At 53.1% G+C, this 24,469-nt stretch overlaps 1 protein-coding gene across 4 annotated transcripts in view; it reads right to left on the reverse strand.

Annotated features, from left to right (window-relative positions):
• Positions 1-24,469, reverse strand: part of DIP2C (disco interacting protein 2 homolog C) — a 346,775-nt gene that overhangs the window by 159,252 nt on the left and 163,054 nt on the right. For all 4 annotated transcript variants that reach the window (XM_059183672.1, XM_059183673.1, XM_059183671.1 and 1 more), the window contains one exon: positions 16,939-17,049. In XM_059183672.1, the coding sequence (XP_059039655.1) occupies positions 16,939-17,049 (111 nt within the window). The remainder of the gene's footprint in view (positions 1-16,938; positions 17,050-24,469) is intronic.

The following is a 24,469-nucleotide window of genomic DNA, read 5'->3' on the forward strand; positions in this document are numbered from 1 at the left end:
CTGCTGCCGTCCGGACGGGAAGGCAGCCTGACCCTACTCTGCAGCTTCTCACGGTTTCTCCACCTGCTGTTTCCTCAAAGAAAGTTCCGTTTTTCTTCCCCGTTAGTGCCACGAGCGGACAGCCTGCCTTCTGGGCAGCCACAGCAACTGGGGAAACAGGAGCTTCTGGGAACCCGACTGAACACCGATGTGGGGGCCGGGCTCTGGGATCAGAATCCCGGCTTGGCCACTTCCTGGTTGTGAAGTACGCGGCCAGTTATGTAATCCCCACTCTGATCCCGTGTAAAATGGAAAAAATGATAGTTAATGAGACAATTACTTAGGACACAAGACATGAAGCAGGCCCCAGCTGCCCGTCCCGTGGCAGACACTCGTTAAGGACGGTCACTGTGATCGATACTGTCAAACAGTGGCCTTGGCACAACAGGCGTGTGATAACAGAAAGGCCCAGAGGAGCCCCACTGTGGTCGGATCTACCTCGTCCCAGTGCAGGGGCAGCTCCAGTCCTCGAAGCAACACCGTCACGAGCTCGTGTTTCCGCGAGGCACACGCCTGCCCTGCCTGTGGCCTGGGGACCCAGGACCTGCTCCCCCTGCAACCCCCAGGCTGCCCCCCGAAGGTCGTAGGTCTGTGCTCCGACACAAGAGAAAAGTCCCTTCCCCAAGACTCAGGGAGGCCCTGGGACAGGAAGATCCCAATAACCAGCTCCAGAAAACTCTGCTTCCCCCTGGTTTCCTTCAGCGGCCGGCGCAGTCAGTCCCCTGGAAGAAACCTGCATCCTGCGGTACCACAACGCACTGGGGCACTCAGAGAACAAACACGAATGATGACAGGTTCACCCTCAGAGGAAGGGCGTGTCTGTGCACATCTGTGGGTCTGAACCCTAAGAAAAATGATGGGTGCCCCCTTCACTTCATGCTGCTGTCAAACCCCTCCACCCACCCCAGGCCCCAGCTGTGGAGTCCTCGGCGCCCCCCAACCCGCCCCGCGCCGTGACATGGATGCCGCCGCTGAAGGGACAGCCGTCTGACTTCAGACCAACAGTGGACTGACCCACGACAGAGTCTGCAAGGACACTCGCTGGTGTCACAGCAGCGGGGCACGAGAGACCGCGGTTCCGGAGCCCGACGGCCTGGTCTACAACCCAGCTCCTCCAGTGGGCTCGGGCACGCTACGGAACCCGTGTGTGCACTGGGTTCACCAGGTGGAAACAAGGAACAGGGAGCAGCCCCATGCACAGGGGTGGCTCTGGGACTGGAGGAGGAGTCAGGACCCTGGGGCGGAGCCTGGCCCCCAGTAGCACAGAACAGGCCCCGCACCCCCGTCTCCGTCCGCTGCTGGTCCAGATGAACGTCGGGGGCGGGAGACCCCAAACCCGCACCGCCAAGCCAAGGGGGGCAAGCTTCACTCCGACCACAGCACCGCTGCCTGTCCTCTGTCCCTGCAGACGGCCACACGCATCTCCTCCGGGGTCGAGCGGTCCGCTCACTGCCTGGAACAGGCACCTGGAGGCAAGGAGTGGGGCGCTGGGTAAAAAAAGCAAGAATGCAGGGCTGGCGGGCAAAGTGCATCTCCAGCCAGCGTGCCCACCGCCACAGCTCGAAGGGCCAGGCTATCCCCGGGCACGCTGGCTCCTCGCAGGCCCGGGGGCCGCAGCTCCCTGCACAACCTCAGCGGACACAGAGTCCAGGAGCCCGTGAGGTGGGGGGACCGTGCACAGAAGGGGGCTCCAGCACACGGCGCGCCGCTCAGCAGTGTGCACTAAGCCTCTCAGGGGTACTCGGTGCTCTGTCCTCTGCCGAGTCATTTCCGACAAGGAACGAACAGTGTCACTATCCAACCCTAACTGAACGCGTCCCAAACCACTGTGCCAGGCTCTGCTCCAGGATGAGCTGTTTCTTTCCATCACAAACTCACCCGCGTTTAACACTTTCAACCAATGCCTTTGTCCTTAGTGAACGACACGGGAGATAAAACTTCATAACGGCTGTAATGGATCCAGGAAAAACACCCGAAGTTGATCAGAAAAACAAAGGCCAATGACCTTGTTGATGTGAACCAAGGCTGCGACGCTCTGGCGTCGTGCCAGAGGTGACACAAGCCACACAGAAGCCTGTCAGACGGTGCCCGGTATGAAGCGAGTGCGGGAGTGAAGGTCGGCTGCGTCAGGGTGAGGACTGCTCCCGGCAAACACCAGGTCCCCCCTCGCTCGAACGTCACTAAACACAAGTCTGTGCGATCATCTGTCCGGCCGGCTTCCTAGAAGGAGAAAATGCTGACCTCTGCCTGGGCACGTCCACGGTGGCTCCACTGTCCTCTTACCTCGTGCCTGTCCCTGGCCCTGATTTTCCACCCAAATCCCAGTCTGTTGAGACTCCCGAGGTCCCCATGGGCGTTTTTACTGGAACTGAATGCGGCAGCCCTGACATCCCGCGGCTCACGACTCCCTCCGGCACACGGCGCACCCGCTCCTACGGCTCTCTTCCACCACTTCCGTCTTGGTCACTCACCACAGAAGTCTCGCACATCTTTGGTTTCAATTTTCATTCGGTTCTTTATAAGATGCTGGGGTTTTTCTGTTTTGTTTTCATTTATAGAATCTTCACACATTACTTACTGGGAAAATTTGTTAAGAAAAGTAGTAAGATCCCCACAAAACAACAGAAATATTCAATGTGACTGAAAAGGTCATTTAATTTGAAACATGTTAAAATCTACCCTATACACAACTTCTTAAGTCACATCTTCTTGTTTGTTAATATGTAGACTTAGGATTTTGTTTAGATTATATTCAGCCATTACACTAAACCCTCATCATTTCTAAAAATCTAGAGATTAGGGCGCCTGGATAGCTCAGTGGATTGGGCCTCTGCCTTCGGCTCCGGTCATGATCTCAGGGTCCTGGGATCGAGCCCCGCATCGGGCTCTCTGCTCAGCGGGGAGCCTGCTTCCTCCTCTCTCTCCGCCTGCCTCTCTGCCGACTTGTGATCTCTGTCAAATAAATAAATAAAAGCTTTAAAAAAAATTTTTTTTAAAAATCCAGAGATTACCCTGAAGCTTCTATGTCGACGACACCCTGCGACTTTCCCCTTCCCCTCACCGCACCCGTCACGACGCAGTGTCTGTCCTAGAACCAGCTGGAAAGGCTCCCTTCTCTTCTCTTTCTGCTCTCGGAAACGGTTTGTGTAGACCCCAACATTAACTGCTTGGAAGCTAGGAATAACTGAAATGCCAAGCATTCTGAGCCTGCTGTGTTTTGTGGAGAGGTTTCCAGCAACTGCTTCCTTTCAGTTAGTGGCCATAGGACTACTCAAGGTTTTCATTTCTTTTTAAGCTTTTATATTGGGAAATTGCCCATTTAATTAAGTTGTCGAATTTGCGGTCAGGGGGTTATTCACACTGTCCTATCCTTCTTCCCTCTGACGTATGTGCAGAAACGTGTCCCATTTTTAATTCCTCGTATCATTTACTCCTGTCTTTCATCATTCTGACTGCGTGGTTTTCAATATTAATAGCTTCCAAAAATAATTTTTGTCTTTCTTGATCCTCTAAACTTTATCATCATCCTTTATTTCATTTTTTAATTAATGGATTTTTATGTTTAGGGCAATTTTAGGTTTATGGCAAAACGGAGGGGGAAGGGCATCATGATTCCCGTGACCCACTCACCTACACACAGACACACAGACACACACACACACACACACTTTCGCCCTCTACAGATGTACTATGTCAGTGGGGTTCAACTGATGAGAAAACGTTGGCACATTATTAACTAATATGCAGTTACCATTAGGGTTCAGTCTTGGTATGTACATTTTATGGCTTTAACAAATGCGGAACGACATGTCTATGTGACCACAGTGTCATATTAAACAGATTCACTGTCCTAAAAGTGCTCTGGACCCACCTATCCCTCCCTCCCTGCCTCCCGCTGAGCACTTGGTAGCTGCTGATCGTTACTGACTCACTATTTCTGTCTTTTCTAGAATGTCCTGTATTTGGGGTCACACAGTATGGAGCCTTCTCAAATTGGCTTCTTACACTTTGTAATATGGATTTAAAGTTCCTTCATGACTTTTGAAGGCTTGAGAGTTCATTTCTTTTTAGCATTGAATAATGAATTAAATAATATCCGCACAATATGTTCATGCACTCAGTTGCTAACGGGCATCTCAGGAATGACTGAGCTGCTACGAACACGCATGTGCAGATTCTTCTACAGATACTCTTCCAGCTCAGGTGGGTCGACACTGAGGGACACAATTGCTGGAGGTATGGCTCCAGTACTTTTGGTAAGAAACCACCAGCTGTCCTCCTGGGTAGCTGCACCACTCCGTGCTCCCGCCAGTGAGGGAGAGCTCCGCTGGCTCCACCTCGCCGCTGGCATCAGATGTCAGAGTCCTGACTTTTTGCCATGCTAATAGTGCACCTCACTGTTATTTTAACCTGCACTTCTCTAGTGACATACAGTGTTCCGCGCCTTTTCCTCCACGTGTTTGTTGTCCGTGTACCTTCTTTGGGAAGGTGTCAGTTCAGATCTTCTGAACACTTCTTAATGGGTTTTCTTACTCGTGGTGTGACCGGGTTTTTGTATATCCCGGATAGTAGTTTCTTTTTTTATTTTTAATCAGAAATGTGTTTTGCAAAGGTTCTTCTTCTAGTCTGTGGCTTACCTTTTTTATTCTGTCTTTTGCAGAGCACACATTTCTCATTCTAATGAAGACAAACTTACCAACCTTCTTCTTCCATGCATTACGCGTTTGGCATTGTATCTAAAAAGTCATCATGAATCCAAGGTCACCTATATTTTGCCTATGCTTTCTTCTGGAAATTTTATAGTTTTTGTTTGCTTTTGGTCTATGATGCATTTTTAAAAAGATTCTATTTGCTAGAGCAAGAGAGAGGAACAGGAAGACTCCCAACAGGGGGCTCGATCCCAAAGCCCTGAGATCATGACCTCAGCCAAAATCAAGAGTCAGATGCTTAACTGACTGAGCCACCCAGGGGCCCTGGATCTAAACCTTTTTGTGAAAGGTTTAAGATGTTTAAGATCTGTGTCTACATTCAGTTATTCTGGTGCCATGTGTTGAGAAAACTATCATTTCTCTACTGGGTTGTCTTTGCTTGTAATATTGACTATATTTGTGGGCCTGTTTCTGAGCTATCTCCTGTGATACACTGATCTATATGACTATTGTCTCACCGGTATCTGTCTGTACTACCCCGAATTTTATATTAAGTCTTGTGGTTAAACATCACCAGTCCTCAACTTTGCTCTCTACTGTGGTGGCTATCTGTGATCTTCCAACTTTCCATACAAACTTCGGAACTGACTTGTTGGTATTCACAAAACAACTTGCAGGGATTGTTTGACCGACAGACCAAACTGGGAAGAACTAACACCTCAACAGTAATGAGTCTTCCTATCCAGGTATGTGGACTCTCTGTTTCTTTACTTCATGTGACTTGTCGCCTTAATCATTTTCCTCATATAAGCCTTATATATTGCTGTTTTTTTAGAGTTTTAAGTATTTCATTTCGGGGGTGTGGGTTGCAAATGACATTGTAAATGACAATTTCAAATTCCAACCGTTTGTTGCTGGCATATAAGAAAGTGACTGGTTTTCGTATGTTAGCCCTTGTTATAATCACTTAATACGTTGATTTTTTGAATCTTGGGATTTCCAAAAGTATTCATTTGTGAATACTTTTAGTTATTCCTTCCAAATCTGTATACTTTTGATTTCCTTTTACTGTCCTAGTGTATTAGCTAGGACTTCCAGTACAATGTTGAAAAGAAGCGGAAAGAGGGGACCTCCTTGCCTTGCTCCTGACCTTGGTGGTAAATCATTTACTTTCTTACCACTAAGTGTGACGTTAAGTAGAAGTTTTTAAAGATGTTCTTTATCAAATCAAGGAGGTTCCCCTTTATTCTTAGTTTATGGAGAGTTTTTAACCATGAACAGGTGTTAGATTTTGTCAAATGCTGCTTCTGTATGTGTTGTAGGTCATACGAGTTGTCTTTGGTTTGCTGACATGATGAATCGCATTCATTGATTTTGGAATGTTAGACCAGCCTTGCATACCTGGAATAAATTTCACTTGGTCATGCTGTGTAATTTTTATACACTATTGCATTTGATTTGCTATTTTGCTGAGAAATTTTTAAAACCTAGGTTCATGAGAAATAGTAGCCTAAAGTTTTTCTTTCTTGTAATGCTTTTGTCTAGTTTTGGTATCAGGTTAATGCTGGTCTCATAGGATGCTTAGGAAGCACTCCTTCTCCTTTTGTCTGCAGGAATAGAATACAGAGAGAAATATAATCTCTTCTTTAAATGTTTGGTGGAATTCAGAAGTAACCCACCTGGGCCTGGTGCTTGTTTTAGAAAGTTATTAACTATCGGTTCATTTTTAAAATGGACATAGCCTTACTCGGATCATCTATTTCTTCTTGTGTGACTCTCGACAGATTGTGTGTTTCAAGGAATGGGTCCACTTCATCTCCATAATCAAATATGTGGACACATTATTGTTTATAATATTCCTTTATTGTCCTTTGTGGTCTATAGGATAAGTAGTGATGGTCAGTTTTTCGTGTCTGGTATTAGTGGTTTTTATCTTTCTTTTAGTTAACCTGGTCAGAAGTTGATCATTTACTGATCTTTTCAAAGAACCAGTTTTTGGCTTCTTTGATTTTCTGATGTCTTCTTTTCAATTTCATTATTTCTCCTTTAAGTTTTCTTATTTTTCTTCTTCAGATTTACTTTGCTTTTTTCCTAAAGATGGAACTTACACATTTTAGATCTTCTTTTCCAACTTAAGCATTGGATGCTGCACATGAGCACTATTTTTGCTGCATCCCACAAATTTTGATCACTTGTATTTTCTCTTTTTAGTTCAAAACATTCCACAAACGTTTCAGGCTTCTTTGATCCGTCTGTTAGTCAGAAGCATGCAGTCTGCTCTCCAAGTGTGTGGGATTCTCCAGTCATCGGTCACGGATTTTTAGGTTAATTCCACTGTGCCCTGAGAGGCATATTTTTATGCTATTCCTTTCGATATGGATGTGTTTTCCGGCCCAGGATGTGGTCTGCTCTGGGGACTGCTCTGTGTGAGCTTGGGGATGTGCACTCTGCTCTTGCTGCACGGATGCCCTACAAAGGTCAGTTAAATTCAGGCGACCCAGATGAACTGTTCAGGTCAGCCATGTCCTCACCTAATTCGCTGCCACCCGGATCTGTACGTCAGGGACACAGAGCTGCCGATGCTCCCCTCTGACTGTAGATTCGTCTAGTTCCGGCTGCAGACTGATGGCTCCTGCCTCCTGGGCTGTGACGTTTTGTTGGGCACGTACCCAGTAAGAACGTCGTCTTCTTAGACAACCAAGTCCTTTATCGTACGTAATCTTCGGTAACCTTTCTTGTCTCAAGTCTGCTCCGTAAGAAAGTAATGGACCGCGCCAGCTTTTAAAGTCGGTGTTAGCGTCTCTACTCCATCTCTACTGCTAACCCACGGTGCGGTGCTTGTCTTGTCGTCCACGTAACGTGGGCTGTGTCCTTAGTCTACTCTGAAGGAGTAACTGGCACACTTAGGTCAGTGGCATTTAGCGTGGTTCATATTTCTGGACTAGTACGTGATATGTTTGTTACTGTCACCCGTTTATTACGTCATTCTTCATCTCCCACTCTGTCTCTGTGTTTTCTGGTTCCAACGCACTATTGTGTATGATCTTACTTCTGCTCCTTTCTGGGCAAATCAATTACACTTCATCTTTTACTGTTTCAAGTGCTGGTCCTTAGGTTGATGCGTCATAACAGAATATTCCCAGCTCCTCCCCCGCCCGTACCACCGCTGCCATTCGTGCCTCGGAGGCTCACGCTCGAATCACCCGGTACGTAGTTCCTCCCATTATTCTGAACAACCGTTAACCTGTAAGCACAATTAGGAATCATAAAAACAGCAGATTCTCTTTCGTCTTCGGGGACCCCTTCTCTGACACCCCCTCTCCTTAGGTAGATGTCCATCTTTGAGCTCCCCACCTGGTGTACTGACGGGCCCATCCGTCACGTCTCTCACAGCGACTCCCGTTTCCGGCACTGCCCTTACACCCACAGCAGGGCGTCCAAGTCTCCACTGGCATCACCACCCCCCCACCCCACCCCGTTTGGGAGCAGTGGTCTTCCCGGGGACTTCAATTTGCTGACAGATCGAGGTTGGGATCCAGCTGAACTCCTCAGCTGGTTGGTCTCCATTTCTAAACTTCTTTTTCACCGTAAGGATCCATGCGACAGAGCCCACACTCCGCGGCAAGGTGGCGTGCAGCCAAGACTGTCTCCTCTACATCATCTTTTTCTGTTACTTCTCATTTCTCCCTCCTGTGGACTCAACTCCATTTTCCCTTCCTGACTTTTTAAACTCAATCCTTGTTTCTTCAGTTTCCAGGATCTCTGATAACCTCATGTCAATACTTCAAGGCTGGCAATTTCTAAGGACTACTTCGGTGCACTCCACAAACTCTGTTTTTTCACCTGCAATACAGTGGCCTCTTGATGTGTCCCCGCTTCCAGCCAGGAACCTACCCAGTCCAACCAGCCTCTCCCACACGACTGCCGCACACAGACATTTTCAACATGCGAATCTAACCAGGGCACTTTCTGTTTAAAGGACCAGACCAGTATCAAGACTGAGTTCATTTTCATTAGTTTTGAACAAACAGGGCTTTATAGTCTGTCTTCAAATGCATCTTCCGCCTTCTTCCAAGTCTCCCACAGCCTTGGTTTCAGAGCGGCTCTGGGGATAAAAAGTCTCTGCCGCGGCAACTTTCCACACCTGCACTGCCCAGGGTGTAGCCGCTTGTCTTAAATGTGGCTAGTGAAGCAAAAGAACAGAATTTTCATTTAAATTGAAAAGGTCCACCACACTGGGCAGCGCAGCTCGACAGGACCAGCCTGCCCGTCACTGGGAGGGAAGCTGACCAAGCAGTCTGATTTACTGCATTCCTCTCTTCCTCCAGTGTCACAGAATATGTCGTTTCGGATTTACACGAAATCATGAAAACATTTAGTTCAGAGAATCAGACTGCAGAGCTGGAAACATACTGAAATCAGTGAACTCAAGTGGACCAGAGAAAGAGAAACCCCGTCCGTGTAGGAGGTTAACTTTAATGTCGAGGAAGAACAGCCATCAGGTGTGCGCACTCTCTGGAAGCAAACACAGTGTCTTCCGTTTTCTAGTCTCACCGACAGCGCTCGGCAAAGGCTCAGAACACAGAACCACACGTGTGCGGAACGCCAAGCAGGCCTGAGGCCCCATGGCCAGCGGCTGAGCCCCACCATACCTCAGATCCTAAACCATCATCAGCACAAAACCAGCCTCGAGGAGGGGTTCACACATACAAGTTCGCACAGTGCGTCTCCAGGTTTGAAGAAAAATTTCAGTTTTACAGGTTACAAGCAGTGGTTCTCAAACCCTTGGACCCAAAGAATATTCTAGACTGTTAAAAATGGGTTAAAGTTCTTTATAGATCCTGGATATCAACCTTTTGTCTGTACTGTCATTTGCAAATATCTTCTCCCATTCCCTGGGTTGCCTCTGTGTTTTGTTGACTGTTTCCTTTGCTGTGCAGAAGCTTTTGATATTGATGAAGTCCCAAAAGTTCATTGTTGCTTTTGTTTCCTTTGCCTTTGGAGACATATCTTGAAAGAAGTCCCTGTGGCTGATATCGAAGAGTTACTGCCTATGTTCTCCTCTAGGATTCTGATGGATTCCTGTCTCACGTTGAGGTCTTTTATCCATTTTGAGTTTATCTTTGTGTATGGTGTAAGAGAATGGTCGAGATTCATTCTTCTACATATAGCTGTCCAATTTTCCCAGCACCATTTATTGAAGAGACTGTCTTTTTTCCACTGTATATGTTTTCCTGTTTTGTCGAAGATTAATTGACCATAGAGTTGAGGGTCCATATCTGGGCTCTCTACTCTGTTCCACTGGTCTATGTGTCTGTTTTTATGCCAGTCCCATGCTGTCTTGGTGATCACAGCTTTGTAGTAAAGCTTGAAATCAGGTAACGTGATGCCACCACTTTTATTTTTGTTTTTCAACATTTCCTTAGCGATTCAGGGTCTCTTCTAATTCCATACAAATTTTAGGATTATTTGCTCCAGCTCTTTGAAGAATACCGGTGGAATTTTGATCGGATTGGCATTAAAAGTATAGATTGCTCTACGCAGTATAGACATTTTAACAATGTTTATTCTTCCGATCCAAGAGCATGGAATGGTCTTCCATCTTTTTGTGTCTTCTTCGATTTCGTTCATGAGTGTTCCGTAGTTCCTCAAGTACAGATCCTTTACCTCTTTGGTTAGGTTTATTCCCAGGTATCTTATGGTTCTTGGTGCTATAGTAAATGGAATCGATTCTCTAATTTCCCTTTCTGTATTTTCATTGTTAGTACTAAGAAAGCCATTGATTTCTGTACATTGACTTTGTATCCTGCCACGTTACTGAACCGTTGTATGAGTTCTAGTTTTTTGGGTGGAGTCTTTTGGGTTTTCCATATAAAGAATCATGTCACAGATAATCATATCAAAAAAATGGGCAGAAGATATGAACAGACACTTCTCCAATGAAGACATACAAACGGCTATCAGACACATGAAAAAATATTCATCACTAGCCCTCAGGGAGATTCAAATTAAAACTGCATTGAGATGTCACCTTACACCAGTTACAATGGCCAAAATTAACAAAACAGGAAACAGCATATGTTGGAGAGAATGTGGAGAAAGGGGAATCCTCTTACACTGTTGGTGGGAATGCAAGTTGGTGCAGCCACTTTGGAGAACAGTGTGGAGATTCCTCAAGAAATTAAATAGAACTTCCCTATGACCCTGCAATTGCACTACTGGGTATTTACCCCAAAGATACAGATGTCGTGAAAAGAAGGGCCATCTGTACCCCAATGTTTACAGCAGCAATGGCCACGGTCGCCAAACTGTGGAAAGAACCAAGATGCCCTTCAACGGACTAATGGATAAGGAAGATGTGGTCCATATACACTATGGAGTATGATGCCTCCATCAGAAAGGATGAATCCCCAACTTTTGTAGCAACATGGACGGGACTGGAAGAGATTATGCTGAGTGAAATCAGTCAAGCAGAGAGAGTCAGTTATCATATGGTTTCACTTATTTGTGGAGCATAAGGAATATCATGGAGGACATGGGGAGATGGAGAAGAGAAGGGAGGTGGGGGACATTGGAAGGGGAGGTGAACCATGAGAGACTATGGACTCTGAAAAACAATGAGGGTTTTGAAGGGGCGGGGGTGGGAGGTTGGGGGAACCAGGTGGTGGGTATTAGAGAGGGCACGGATTGCATGGAGCACTGGGTGTGGTGCAAAAACAATGAATACTGTTACGCTGAAAAGAAATTTTTAAAAATGGGTGAAAGTGTTAAAAATCTTTTGTTTCTAGGACTCATGTTTTGATATTCACTGTATCAGCAGGTAGACGGACAAACTTCCAGAAACGCGAGACTTCGCCATCCCTGTCTGCACCTACCCTTTGAACACAGCATCCCCACGACCGGCAGCCTTGCAGAAACCCAGGCACCTTCGCGAGAGGATGCGTGCGGACAGAGCAGATCATGTGTGTTATTCCACAGTCTGACCTCACAGACATCCCTGGAGGTCTCGGGGTCCCCCTGGGTCCCTGGAGCCTGTCTGAGTCGGCTGTCCAGGGTGGAGACTGGGCCCCGTCGCATTCTACCTGGAGGGAGGGGGCAGGCCCCGGGAAAGGCCACCACTGGTCCCACCAGACGGACCCGATGTCCTTTCTTTTTTCGTTTTTTTTTTTTTTTTAAGATTTTATTTATTTATTTATTTGACAGACAGAGCTCACAAGCAGGCAGAGAAAGAGGGAAGCAGGCTCCCTGCTGAGCAGAGAGCCCAATGCAGGACTCGATCCCAGGACCCTGAGATCATGACCTGAGCCGAAGGCAGTGGCTTAACCCACTGAGCCCCTCAGGCGCCCCGATGTCCTTTCTGAAGCCATCTGCCATCTGCCCAAGAGACAAAACAACCTTTCTAAACATGTCACGACCCCATATGCTGCACGTTTATTTCAACTTTCTTCCTTGACATGGTTGGTCCTGGTAGGAACAGGAACGACACAGGTCTCAGTGTCATGTTCTAGGGCTTCTGGCTGGGGAGAAAGGGCCTGGAGAAACAGCTAGAATTTCTGCAAGTTCTAATTCGGACTTATCCAGTAAAAGTGAATAAGTGCCTAACACAGAGTTTGACGTTTTCTAGGTGCTCGCGAAATGCCTCTTCATTAATTCACTCTCCAAATCAAATGTAAGTTTCCAAATAAAGTTATTTAAAAGGGGAGAAGTACACACTATTACAAAGAATTCCAGTAGGACTTCATTACCGTGCAAGGCCATGGGTCTGGAAATGAAATGGAAAAGTATGGCCAAGAGAGATTAAATTTGAGGCTATGTGGTTGATTGGATTGATTGCTAATTAGGGCAATTATCTAAGAGATAATAGAATTACTTCTCGGTTGATATAATTTGGTTACTGAAGCATCCAGAGTACTTTCTACTGCAAGCTGAGTGGTCTGCCGAGTGTGGAAACCGAAATCTCCTCGGGACCACAACACTTTCCCTTTTGAGAGTCTGAAATCCCCCAGGCCGTCTCAGGGAGACAGCGCAGAAGATCCCCAACCCCTGCACACGCCAATGGGCCACATGAGGTTGCCCAGCAGCCACACGACATGGTCAAGGAGGCCTGGTGGCCGTACGCCGGAAGGGAAAGTGACTCACAGCACATCAGAGGAGTGTGCACATCAAGGAGACTCAGGGCTGGCCTGTTTTCACAGCAGGAAACCGCAGAGACTCGAGGGGGAGACCCGCGAGGCTGATAACGACCCCAGGTCCTCACCAGTTCTCCTGCGGGGGGGGGCACAACACGAGGGGCACCCGTGCTGACCGCGGAAACCGAGCCCCAGCGAGGTTCGCGAGCACAGGCCGAGAGCGACTGCACAGGCTCCTCTCAGCCGTGAAGGAAGCAGTCGCTTCCGACTCCAGGTTGACAGCAGGACGAGCGGGACGAGCAGGACGAGGTCTTAGAAAGCACAACAGCCTGTACGGAGTAGCACTGTCACAGCATTCCCTACACAGTCCCGGCCAGCAGGACCTACGACAGGACCCGGAGTCCTACAGCAGAGCTGGCTTCCGTCGCCCAGGCAGCCGCATGGCCCGCGCACGCAGGCGGCACCACACACTCCCGCCCTCACAGCTACACACACCGACTGGGCCTCCGTCCTGCTGCTGCTCCCTGGTGAACGGAGGTCAGATCTGAGTGACCCTGACTCACCTTCTCACTGTGCCTGGACCTCGGGTCCTTCCGACTCCCCTGCAGGTGATCCGTGGCCACCAGGGCCTTCCCTGAACCCCTGCTACACTCGTCTTGTGCCTTTGCCTCAGGTCTTCAGGCGGCACCTGTCGCCTTCAGGACAAAGTCCGAGTTCCTGGGCCCGGTACACCACAGACCTTAAAATCTGGCTCATCCTCCCTAATTTCTTGCTTTTCCCCAAATGTATTACGTTTCTTCACCTTCCTTCCTTCCAAAAATACTCACGAGGCAGGACTTCAGATGCTTGGGGTACACGAACGGACAGAAAAACGTCCTTGCCTTTGCGGGCTCACCTTCTCACGGCGGACAGAGTGGGGGACAGAGAGGCGTACCGACGACGCCGGTGGAGAAAGACGGAAGGATGGACAGACAGATGACAGGCAGGCAGGACAAGGGGCGACGGGCAGTGTCGGGGCTGGCAGCTGCAACGGACTTCCAGGAGCCCGAGCGCAGGCACAGGGGCTGCACGAGGCGACACCATGTCCCGCCCTTTAACCGGGTGGTCGGGGAGGCTCGTGCAAAAAGTGACCTTGAGCAGAGACCAGCAATGTGTCCGTCTGAGGGAAGAAAGTTCTGGGCAGCGGGATCAGAGCATAAAGGCTCCGTAGCAATCAGGGGCTTGAGAAACACCCGGGAAACCGGTGCAGCTGCAGAAAGGGGACGACACGAAAGACAGGACCGTGGAGCGGTGGAAGCCAGACTTTGGGCATGGGAGGTGCGAACCTCACTCCGAGAGCAGCAGACGCTCTGGAAGACGAGCAGAGGCGCGTCGCCCACACACTGTGCGGGGTCACGCATCTGGCTCTCCCTCGGGGCCGTGAGCTCCTTCACCCAGAGCAGGCAGAGCACCGAGCTCATCCCCAGGCTGGGGCTTCTTAGAGGAAAGTCAGACCCCAAGTGCCGCAGGTCCCCCCGGGGATGCTACCTGAGCAAACACATTCCGAAGTAGGGCCCCGAGCGGGCTGGACGGAGACAGGTGTGGTTTCCTTCAGGCCGTGCGGAAGGTTCTGGCCCCCCCTTCACCACCACCCTCCCCCACACTTCCCGTGCCCGGCTACTCCACTCCCCACGGTGGGCGGCAGCCTGTAGGGGCAGAAGGAAGTGCTCCTGAGGCCGAGACAGCCCCGTTTCCTACTCTGCTAACCCTCTGAGATGTTTGCTCGGAAACACCAACGGAGAGGCAGCGGTACCTGGCATGTCTTCTGAAACAGCAGGGAGGGTTTGGAGAGCACACCTCAGCCACGCCGGGAGCATCAGGGCTGACCAGCGGGGAGGGTTTGGAGAGCACACCTCAGCCACGCTGGGGGCATCAGGGCTGACCAGCCCCGCCCCTCGTGGTTAGGAAAGACGTAATGGAGGAAACAGACCGTGCGTGCTCTTAAGTTCCATCTAAATTTGTAAAAAATTTAACACAGAAAGCTGGAGCTTAGAACAAGACACAAGTTACACCCTTGTATGTGGTAAGAAATAACAGAGACAGACAGAGCCAGGGTCCCTGAGGTCTGGATGAGGCCCCCACTGTCTCACCAACAATCACACACCGCCCCGAACCAGCTTCTCACCTGTAATGGAAGACAGGACACCTGACTGGTCTCCGCGAGAACGGGAGATATGATGGTAGCCACGCGTCCACGTGTGTGTTGCGATGTCTCACGCAGCTGCACGTACCTGCACATCTGCATACAGTTGTGTGTATCTCCACGTGTGCAAGTCTACCTGTGTGTGTCCATGTGTGTCCGCATGTGTATCTGCACGTGTGTCTGCACGTCTACGTATCTAGGTCACACCTGTGTCTACATGTTTGTGTCTAAATGTGTGTTTCCGTGCACTGACATGTCTCTGGGTCTACGTGTGCCTGTGTGCCTGTGTACACGCGTCTGTGTACCCACATGCGTGTGCACATACATGTGTGCTCTGCAGGTGGTGTGTCCACGGGCTTGTGTACACCTATGCATCTGTGCACCCGTGTCTACTGTCCGTCCGTGTGTGCCTCCACCACACAGGCCTATGAGTGCACGGACATGTGGCTACACACGTGTCTCCCACATACGTGACTGTGCCACCGGCATGTGGCTGTGCCCGTGTGTCTCCTGTGTGTGCGACTCTGCCCGTCCCCATGTGTCAGCACTTGTGTCTGCTGCGCGTGCACACGCCAACACTAGCACGGTCGTGTCCGGACAAGGTCGTGTCCAGAGCAAGGTAACAAGCATCTCACGGTGAGCCGACAGCACCTGCGCACACCTCCCCCCGCCTGTGTGAAAGAGGCCTCTGAGACCCCTGACCCACGGGGCATCCTGACCCATGCTGGGCATTCCAACGTCTTGGAAACAGAAGGTGGAGTGGGGGACAAGCTCCTGCTTCACCCTGTCCCCACAGTGTCCCCACACTGAGGCTTCTGGGCACGGGGGTGGGAGGGCCAAGGGGCAGCCCTCGGCCTCCACTGCCTTTCCAGCCACTCTCACCCCCCAGATGACAACCCCGTGCTGTAAGGTCGGCCCTGCCCCTTCCTCCCTCCCAGGAAGGAGCCAGCCAGGAAGTCAGGCAGAGGCTCCTTGCCTTGTCACCCCGCTAACGGAAGGAGCCCGGATACAGAACCAAGAGCACGGTCGACCCTCCAGCCCCGGTGTGCGCTGCCCGAGCTGCCGCATCCCACAGCCCCGCTTCCTGTTCCGCAGCATCAAGGAGCAGTACGCACCCCGTGTGCAGTAAAAGCCAAGCGGGACAGGACTTGCGAGAGCGCTTGCAAAATACAGAGTAGGAGCGTCATCTTCTGTCGTCGGGAGCAAACCCCTCCGCCCCGAACGGAGGTCCCAGCAGCAACACTTACTGATCATTTACCTTAAAAGCCGTAGTCTAGTCAGGGAAGCAGGAAAAGCAACTTTAATGCAGATGCTGGGGAAAAAATCTCTCAAAACGTCATTAAAATATTAATCGTCACACAAGCTTTCTGACGAGAGAAATTAATGGGACACAATTAATGACCGAAATCTAAGCCAGCCCAAGCCCGGTGACGGCTGCAGCGGAACGGAGATACCAAGACGGCGTCCCCGCACGCGGCACCGTAAGACACAAAGGAAACAGAACACAGGAAAGTGCGGATTTCCTTTTTTGAAAACTACTTGGAAAACAGAAATCCTGGGGATAAAAGAAAAGGAAAAAGATTATACTCACAGCCAAGAAAATACAAAGTGAAACCACATGCTGAGTAGTAACACCTAAAAAAACCCAAAATTTGGCTCATGAGAGATTACTGTTCAGTTGTTGTGAAATTCTAAACAGCAGACGTTATCTTGAAAAATGTGAAAAGAGCTACTGTTTATTGCGTTCTAACGTGTACCCCGGGGGGGTGTTTGTCTGGGAAGCAGATGTCATCACCTGTGACCACACAGCCGGCCCGAGGCCACCCAAACGCACGCCGCCCCCGACTCGCCCCGCGGGACATGCACCCGCCCGTCCCCTTCACCATCCCCGTCAGCATCACAGACCGGGGAGCGGTGACCACACGCCCCGGTGCCTTACCTGACCGGTAGCGCTCATCACGTGACCCTGAGGACCTCCGGCGGTGGTAGCGCGTGGAAGGAGCAGGAGTGACGGGAGCCCGGCGCTCGGGAGGCAACGCCTGATCCACCCCTGGGGGAAGGGAAACAGCAGAGTGAGGTAAGGCTCCAACCCGGCGGCCCGAGTCCCTCCGTTTGGTAAAATCACTTGGTAGAACGACGCAGCAGGTCAGGCACGTCCTGGACACGGAGCAGTTAAGGGAGAAGGGTTGGGTCAGGGGAAGGCTCGACTCGCGCCCTGACACGGCAGCCCGTACAGACCCCGCACCGCTCCCTGCCCGCACAGGCCTGCGCGGAGGGGAAAGCGGAGCCCACGGCCCCGAGCTACGGTCTTCTCCACACGGCAAACGCGCAGAAGGTGATGCTCGTTCTTGAAGAGATTCAATGACACTCATCAGGAAGGTGACCTTTATAACACACCCCACAGGACAGCTTAACGGTCCAATTCTGGGAACCAGGACTGTGCGGTCACCTCTGCTCGCTCAGTGTCTAACTCGGAAACCCGCTCCCTCTGATGCGAAGGGACCGGGAAGTCTCCATTTCCTTACGGTTGTGACGTGTCACCCGACGGGATACGTGGCCAATGACAGCTGCTCTGATGGGTCTTAGTTAAGAGCGGACCCAGGTCTGGCGACGACGATTCGGTGGCGCGTGGGACCACGAGCAGCGAGGACGGCGTGGCCACGTGACTCAGAAGGTGCGGCCGGAGCGGTCTGCTGGTGCCGACTCAGGAGTGCGGAGCTGCGGAGCACGGGGCACCAGCAGTAACTGCTGCGTCTTCAGAATGGACGGCCACACCTGGCAGAGGAGGTCACCAGTGGTCGCATTTTAACCGAAACAGTTTCGTCTCTGTTTCCGCAATGGCCCCACGAGGGCCGTTTCCAGGAGCGCTGTGACAGTTCCTCGTGCTGCTGGCGGCTGCACACACTCCTTCCTTGAAGCAGGCTCCACGCTCAGCGCGAGGCCCGAACTCACGACCCCGATACCAACAGTCTCACGCTGCACCGACAGACCCAGGCAGGCGCCCTGTGGAACCCCCGCGCCTGCTGGCACGTTTGTGGCCCGTGACGGGGTAGGTTTCCTGACTGTTACCCAGTTCCCTGCACCAGAACCGTGCTGCCGACACGCGTCCCTGAATGTCCTGATGACACAGCTGCCAGACCTCGTCCAGCTAGAGTCTGCAGGTGACCTTTAAAACCACTCTTTCCTCTGACGCACAGAATTCATGAACCGAGGAGTACTATTAAGTCAAAGAAAAGTGTCCTCATTCGGTACTTACAGTCGTGTTTACAAACAAGAGCTTACGATCCCTCTGAACGGCCGTGTGAGACAACACACGACCCCTCCCAAGAGCGCACCGTGCCCAGCCGTTGGCAGGATCACGAGTCGGCAGCGAAGCCCCTCCTAGCTGACTTTTCCTCTACTCCTGGGGGAGTATTTGCATCTTTGGGCTCCACCGTTGTGGTTTTCAACGGACCTCTCGCTAGTTCCTTCAGAATATCCCAACAGAAGTGAAAACCCTTCCCAGCCCTCTCTCCCCGGGGCCGTCCCTGACAACGTGGGGACAGTCTTGTAGCTCATTATTTCGTTTCCCTGAAGACCCTCCCCGTGGACCCCTCCTGCTCTAATCCGGGCCAGCAGGCCCACACCTGCTGCATGACCCCCCCCCACGGCACCCCTTCCTCCTAGAACTGGTGTTCGCCCAGACGTCTAAGCAGAATTACATGGAAATCTGAAATTTTAAGAATTTGTAATAATCAATTTATTTGAAAGTTACGTGCATTCATTGCTTCTCACGTCAATCGCTCCGATGGTGTACTGTGCGTGAACAATCTGTCTCCCCTCTGTCGACTGCCACAGCGGTTACGTTACTCCCAGCGAGGAGCCGTGAGCCGGCGGCTTCCTCCTCTGGGGGTTATCACAGACCCATCTCCGGCAGCAGATCTTTGACCCGAGCTGCCCACGTCCGGAGGAGGAGACCCCGTCTCCTGGCTTGTGAGTCAACACAGGGGCATCCGTCACTGGCGGCTGCGGCTGTTCTCCGTCTCCGGGCACATGCTCAGACTGTGCCTCGCACCCCACACTGGAGGTGCTCAGGTCCATTTCTCCAGAGAACAAACATTTCTGGGGGAGGGAGGGGACCGGGCTCACCCGCTTCCTGGGTGCCAAGCCTCATCGTCTCCGCGATGAGACCAGCTGCCCATGAGACCAGCACCATCTGCTACCCTGGGGAGCCCCATCCTCGACCCCACATGGCACTAAAACCCGTCCGTTTCTCCCCCTTGTCCGTCCCGTGGATTTACCCTCCGTCCGTGCGCAGGTATCTCCGTGCGTTCTGCTCCGCATGCACGTTCAAGCTGCCAAGAGTGCCGGACTCTCCCCCACAGCCAAGTCCGCGGGCCTCTCACAGACCGGAGAGTCAAACACAGCCCCCAGAATTCCCTTAACCTTCTCCCCGCCGGGGGCCCCGGCCAGCCACACACTTCCAGCGACCGCAGGCCCCGTGCACAGGCCAGGGCCTCCCACACCAGTCCGCAGCCGATTCCATATGCAAACACGGACGTCCATGTCCACAGGCTGAAGCGCACGGCTCACAGCACAAGGTTTGAGAGAAACGAGTTAACTAGCAAAAGGAGAATAGCTTCACCAGCTCCCCGGCAACAGGGCGTTCTAAAGAAGTAAAACATGGGTGTGCACACCTCCATCAGTAATTCACGGTGAACGCAATCTGCAGCGGCTTCAAGCATGTTCCGACAAGGAAAAGCCATCTGTCCAACGCGCAACCCCTCCAGATAGGAATTTCCCGCCTGTCCACACTGGGGGCCTGAGGCGGTGCGCGGAGGGGTCTCTCCTGTCGCGTGTGAGGCAGCACGAGAACCCGAATCAGTACAGGAACACACCGAGCTCCGGACGCTCCTGCCACAACCAAGAGCCCATCTTGGGACCACCGGAGCGTGGCCGCAGCACGTGGGGACCGGCTCGGAGCAAGGACACTGGAAGGTGAGGGTCTTGAGGGAGCTGGGGAAACCTCCAAAAACACAGAAAGCCAGCGAGCCAAGATTAATCCTTCTTAGGCAACAACGTGGCAGGGATGGAGAGCAGCTGTGTCCCTCGCTTACGAAGCACTGTGCGGCAGACAGCGACCCAGCCTCGGGTCCCACATGAATCGAGGGACAGAGCACCAGGGACCGTGCTCCGGAGCCGTCTGTCACCCTGAGCCTCGGTTTCCCATCGTGCGCAGCTCTGCCAGGCTACACAGCCCCGGAATGCTCACAGGTGGTGGCCCCTTCCCTCAAGACGGGCACCCCCCCCACCAGGGCTTGCCGGTGCGCTGGGAGCCCCGTCCTCAGGGTGGAGAGGTCGCGGGCTGCTGGGCTCCATGTGCTAGCGCAGTGACCACTCTCATGGGCAAACCTGACTGGTCCCTTGAAGAGAAGCGGCCTCGTGATCTCACCGCCAAACAACACGTGCCCCGGTGACCTTCTCAGGACAGATGCTGCCCAGGGAGGAGATCAGGGCAGCAGATGGCTGTGAGGTCAGCAGACAGCGACACGTCCCTCGGATTCTTACTCAGGAGGCAGCCAGTCAGGAGCAGGGACATCTGTGTGCTCGCCTCCCCCGCAGCAGTGCTGCCTCTGGCCACAGGGGGCCTCGGGGGGGCTCCTGAACAAACACTGGGGTCTTTCCGGCATGAGCAGGGCCCTGTGAGGCTCCTGTCAGGCATCCGTACAAACATGACCTTCCGGGAGGCTTCTGTTTCCCTCGAGAACCCCGAAGGGGCTTGGGAAGAAGGAACCCAGGAGTCCAAGAGGAAAGAGGAAGGAAGCCAGGCAGGGGATGGTGACCCAGCCGGGGACCCCGGCGCTCTGCCAGCAACGACCTCAGACAGCCGCACACGGGTCCATCCCAGTTTCTTCCAACACACGACGAAGAAAGAGCTCCGCAAAGGAAATCCCTCACAGCGCAGAGCTGTCCCCTGCGCAACCTGCCGACTCCAGGACCAGACGTGGAAACCACGGCGAATCTCACGCTCACGAGGAACGTGGTCCTGGGGCTCTGCGGCCTGGACATGCCACGTGCTTCAGGCCAGGAGACCTGCCGTGCAGACCACCCTCGCTCACTCAGGAAGTCAAATGTTCGAGGAAATATCAAGACTCCAATTCAGACAGCAAGGGAGAGAGAAAGTAGTCGCTTTCCACGTATTTTCAAAGGAAACTGCGAAGGATTTTGGAAGATGACTTCCACAAAAATGCATCTGGAATTCAAAACCAGAGACTTTGATCCAAATTCTGGTCTTACTCTTAGCCCGTGTGGAACTGAGCACATCTCCCAGCTTCCACACAGGCTGGGGAGCAGACGCGGACACGGTCACGAGCGAGTAGCGTCCCCGGGCCCTGGCTGGAACCTCTCGGTCCTGCGTCCTCGCCTTCAGCGCCCGTGGAGCCCGGGGCCGAGCGGGGCTCACAGCATCTCTAGGCCCCCACACACGTGGTCCTGCCTCAGGAGCCTGGGGAAACCGCGGAGGGCTTTTCTGTGATTCTGGTCTGCACAGAAACGATGTCTGAACTGTCCCCCACTCTTCTGGTACCGGACGGACTCTCAGGGCAGCACCTCCTTCCGCAGTCAGTGCCGTCAAGCCTCCGCAGAAGACACGCAGCGCACCGTGTGCACAGGGACGGGGAACCTGCCGCGTCTGCTTTGTACGGACTCGGGTCAGAACGCGCACAGACAGAAATCCTATTCCCTCCACAGTGGCCCCGACCGTCAGCCCGACTCCTGCCCCTGCCTCTCACGACCGAAGGCCTCGCCAAAATCTGCACACAACCGCTAACCATATTCCTGTCAACACATTTTAGTTTATGAGGGACTCATTCTGTGGAAAAGTGCAGAAGATCTGGAACTTTGGGGAGCTCGACGTGCACTCAGCACTCACTCTTTGGTCCCCGAGGAACAGAAGCTCAGAGGGAAAGCACGCACGAGGTCAGGAGCAGGGTCGCAGACGCCTGCGGGTTTCAGATACTCACACGAGCCTGTTCCAAAGCGGACGACTTCCTCGCTGCCCAGGCGGACACCCGGATCCCGCTCCCAGCTCTGCTCACGTGGCAGAAGCTGACACGGGACATGGCTTCGTGTCCTCACCCTCCCCGTCGTCACCAGCCTCGGGGAGCGGCAGCCCGGCCCGCAGGGCACCACTGGGAATAACCGGAAATCCATGTGACCGAGACCACAGCAGCGTGTGCAGAAACCGGAGTCCGGCAACAGCAGCAGCGGACTGTGCACTGAGATCATGACCGTGGGGCTCACCCAGGACCCGGGTCGCCCCCCCAGCCGAGGGGGGCTCAGTTCCTACAGCAAGTCCACCTGGAAAGGATTCATGCCGAGTCACACACCAGAAACCTCATTCAAAGACCCATTTTCTCTTCGGGGGTTTATGCGCCTGACACCCTGTCGTCAGGAACAGACCGCACGACGGGACCCCCTGCGGACGCGGTCCCCAGGTAGGCTGCTGTCCCTCCAGCCCTAGCCAGGATGGGCTCATGGGGCTTCCAGGCCCGGGGCTCTGCTCTAGGGGACCCTAACTCCTGCTGCAGAGTGAAGACGCGGACCCGGCTTGCAACGGGCACCGGAGGGGCAGAGGCCTGGCCCGTGGCAGCTCGGCAGACCCAGGCCCCCGCACGCTCTCTTCTCGGAGGCCCAGAAGCACCTGCCCGCAGTCTGCATCCTTCAGGCCAGATGAGGAAGGGCCTCATCTTCCGTGGGACCAGAGCAGAGCGGCACGCAAACACGCTGCCTCGGGCCTTGGCGGGGCTGGCTCCGGGTGCTTCCAGCCCCCAGAGCCCAAGCTCCAGCACCCGCTGGACACGCTGGTCGGGAGGACACGGGCAGAGGCCTACCTGCCACCAGCAGGGCTGTGACAGGGCCACAGACAGCAACTGGCCCATCCTTCAACAGATCTCTGAAAGCACCGACATCCTCGGGGCGAGCTGGGCACGGAGCCGTCAGAGCTCACCCACCGTCCGGTGCAGCTGCGTGACCGTGGCGGGAGTAGAGGCTCGTGTGGGGCGGGACCAGAAGGCCTGTCCTAACCTCAGGCATCCCTGCAGAAGGGACCCGGGAACCGGGCTCTGGACGATGCACAGGGGCAGGCAGAGGGCACAGGCGGATGCAGAAGGCCGCCCCACCACAGGCGTGGGACCCTCCCACAGCAGGCAGGTCCGCGGAGCTGAGGAGGGGCCGGGCGTGCCGTGTGCAAAGTCCTTCTGATGCAGCTCAGCTGGGCTCTGGTGGGGCCGGCCGCCTCCCTGAGCAGAAGCAAACGTGGCCACTCCACCCTGACCAGGAGAGGCCTGTCCGCCGAGGAGGCCGGTCCCCAGGGAGGAGGAGGAAGCGCAGACTCGTCCTCCAGTCTCGTGACTGTGATCCGCGATTCCCGGAACGTTGTCGGGAAAGCAAGTAGGCGCAGCTGGGCTCCAGGGGGACCACTGTCCACGGAGAAATGCCACGCGGTCGAGGGGACAGGCTCTTCTGACATACGCGCTGTGGGACAGGGACTCTGGCGCAGGGAAGTCTCGCCATCTGGGTAACGGCGGAACGTGACCACACGGCCTCGTCCTGGGAGCCACGGACACCCGGTTGTGGAAGCCAACGCGGGCGCAGGTGTGCCCGCAGAGACTGGTGGCGGTGGGTCTGCGTTCTGTCCTTAAAGTTGTATCAGGCCGGAGATTAATGACAGACTCCGCAGACAGGGACCAGGACAACGAATCAGTCTTAAGTAATATTTCCTCCTCGAAAATGATTGTTAGTGTGTTTTCCTGACGTCTTTTCTTTCTCCCAGAACAGTTTTTTCCTCGAGATTCAGGGATGCACTCAACACCACGCTCCACAAAGACAGCCTGTCTTCGGGGGCACCTGGTACCTCCGGGCGTCCAGAGAGGGAAACCAGGAGACAGACGCTTCCAGAGCACGTCCGCTGGGACGGGCTAACGTGCGGGACTCCGACCCGAGTGCTCACATGCTCCTACAAGCCTCTCCAATTCAGAACTGTGTGTCCCAAACGACATCTTAGAAATGGTTTTAGAATACCTCCTAGGAGGGTTCCTCTTTTCTCTGACAGATAAAAATAATGTGAAAAAAAGGTTCACAAAACACAACGGCCTTACAAGAACGCGCTCATCGGGGTGAGGAAACTGGCCAAACAGACGCTTCTCCTCAGATCCTGTCCCCAGAGCGTCGCGTTTCCGACTGAGCACGTCGGGAAAGCCCGGCCGCCACGCCCCTGGCTCTCAGGCTGCCTCCCCGAGCCCTACAGAGTGAATGACGGTCCGCACACTCTCTCAGAAACAACGACTCGCCATGAACACCACCAAATGGGCTGGGAATCTGCTGTCCTGAGCCTTGAACCACGGGGAACCTGTCTTCCCTTCCTGGGGTGCTGGGCCGGGACCAAGGACCCCAGAGCAGCGTCCCCATGCAGACCGTCTCCTCCTCGCCTC

This window comes from Mustela lutreola, chromosome 8, assembly GCF_030435805.1.
Source record: "Mustela lutreola isolate mMusLut2 chromosome 8, mMusLut2.pri, whole genome shotgun sequence".
In the NCBI taxonomy this organism is placed as follows: Eukaryota; Metazoa; Chordata; class Mammalia; order Carnivora; family Mustelidae; genus Mustela; species Mustela lutreola.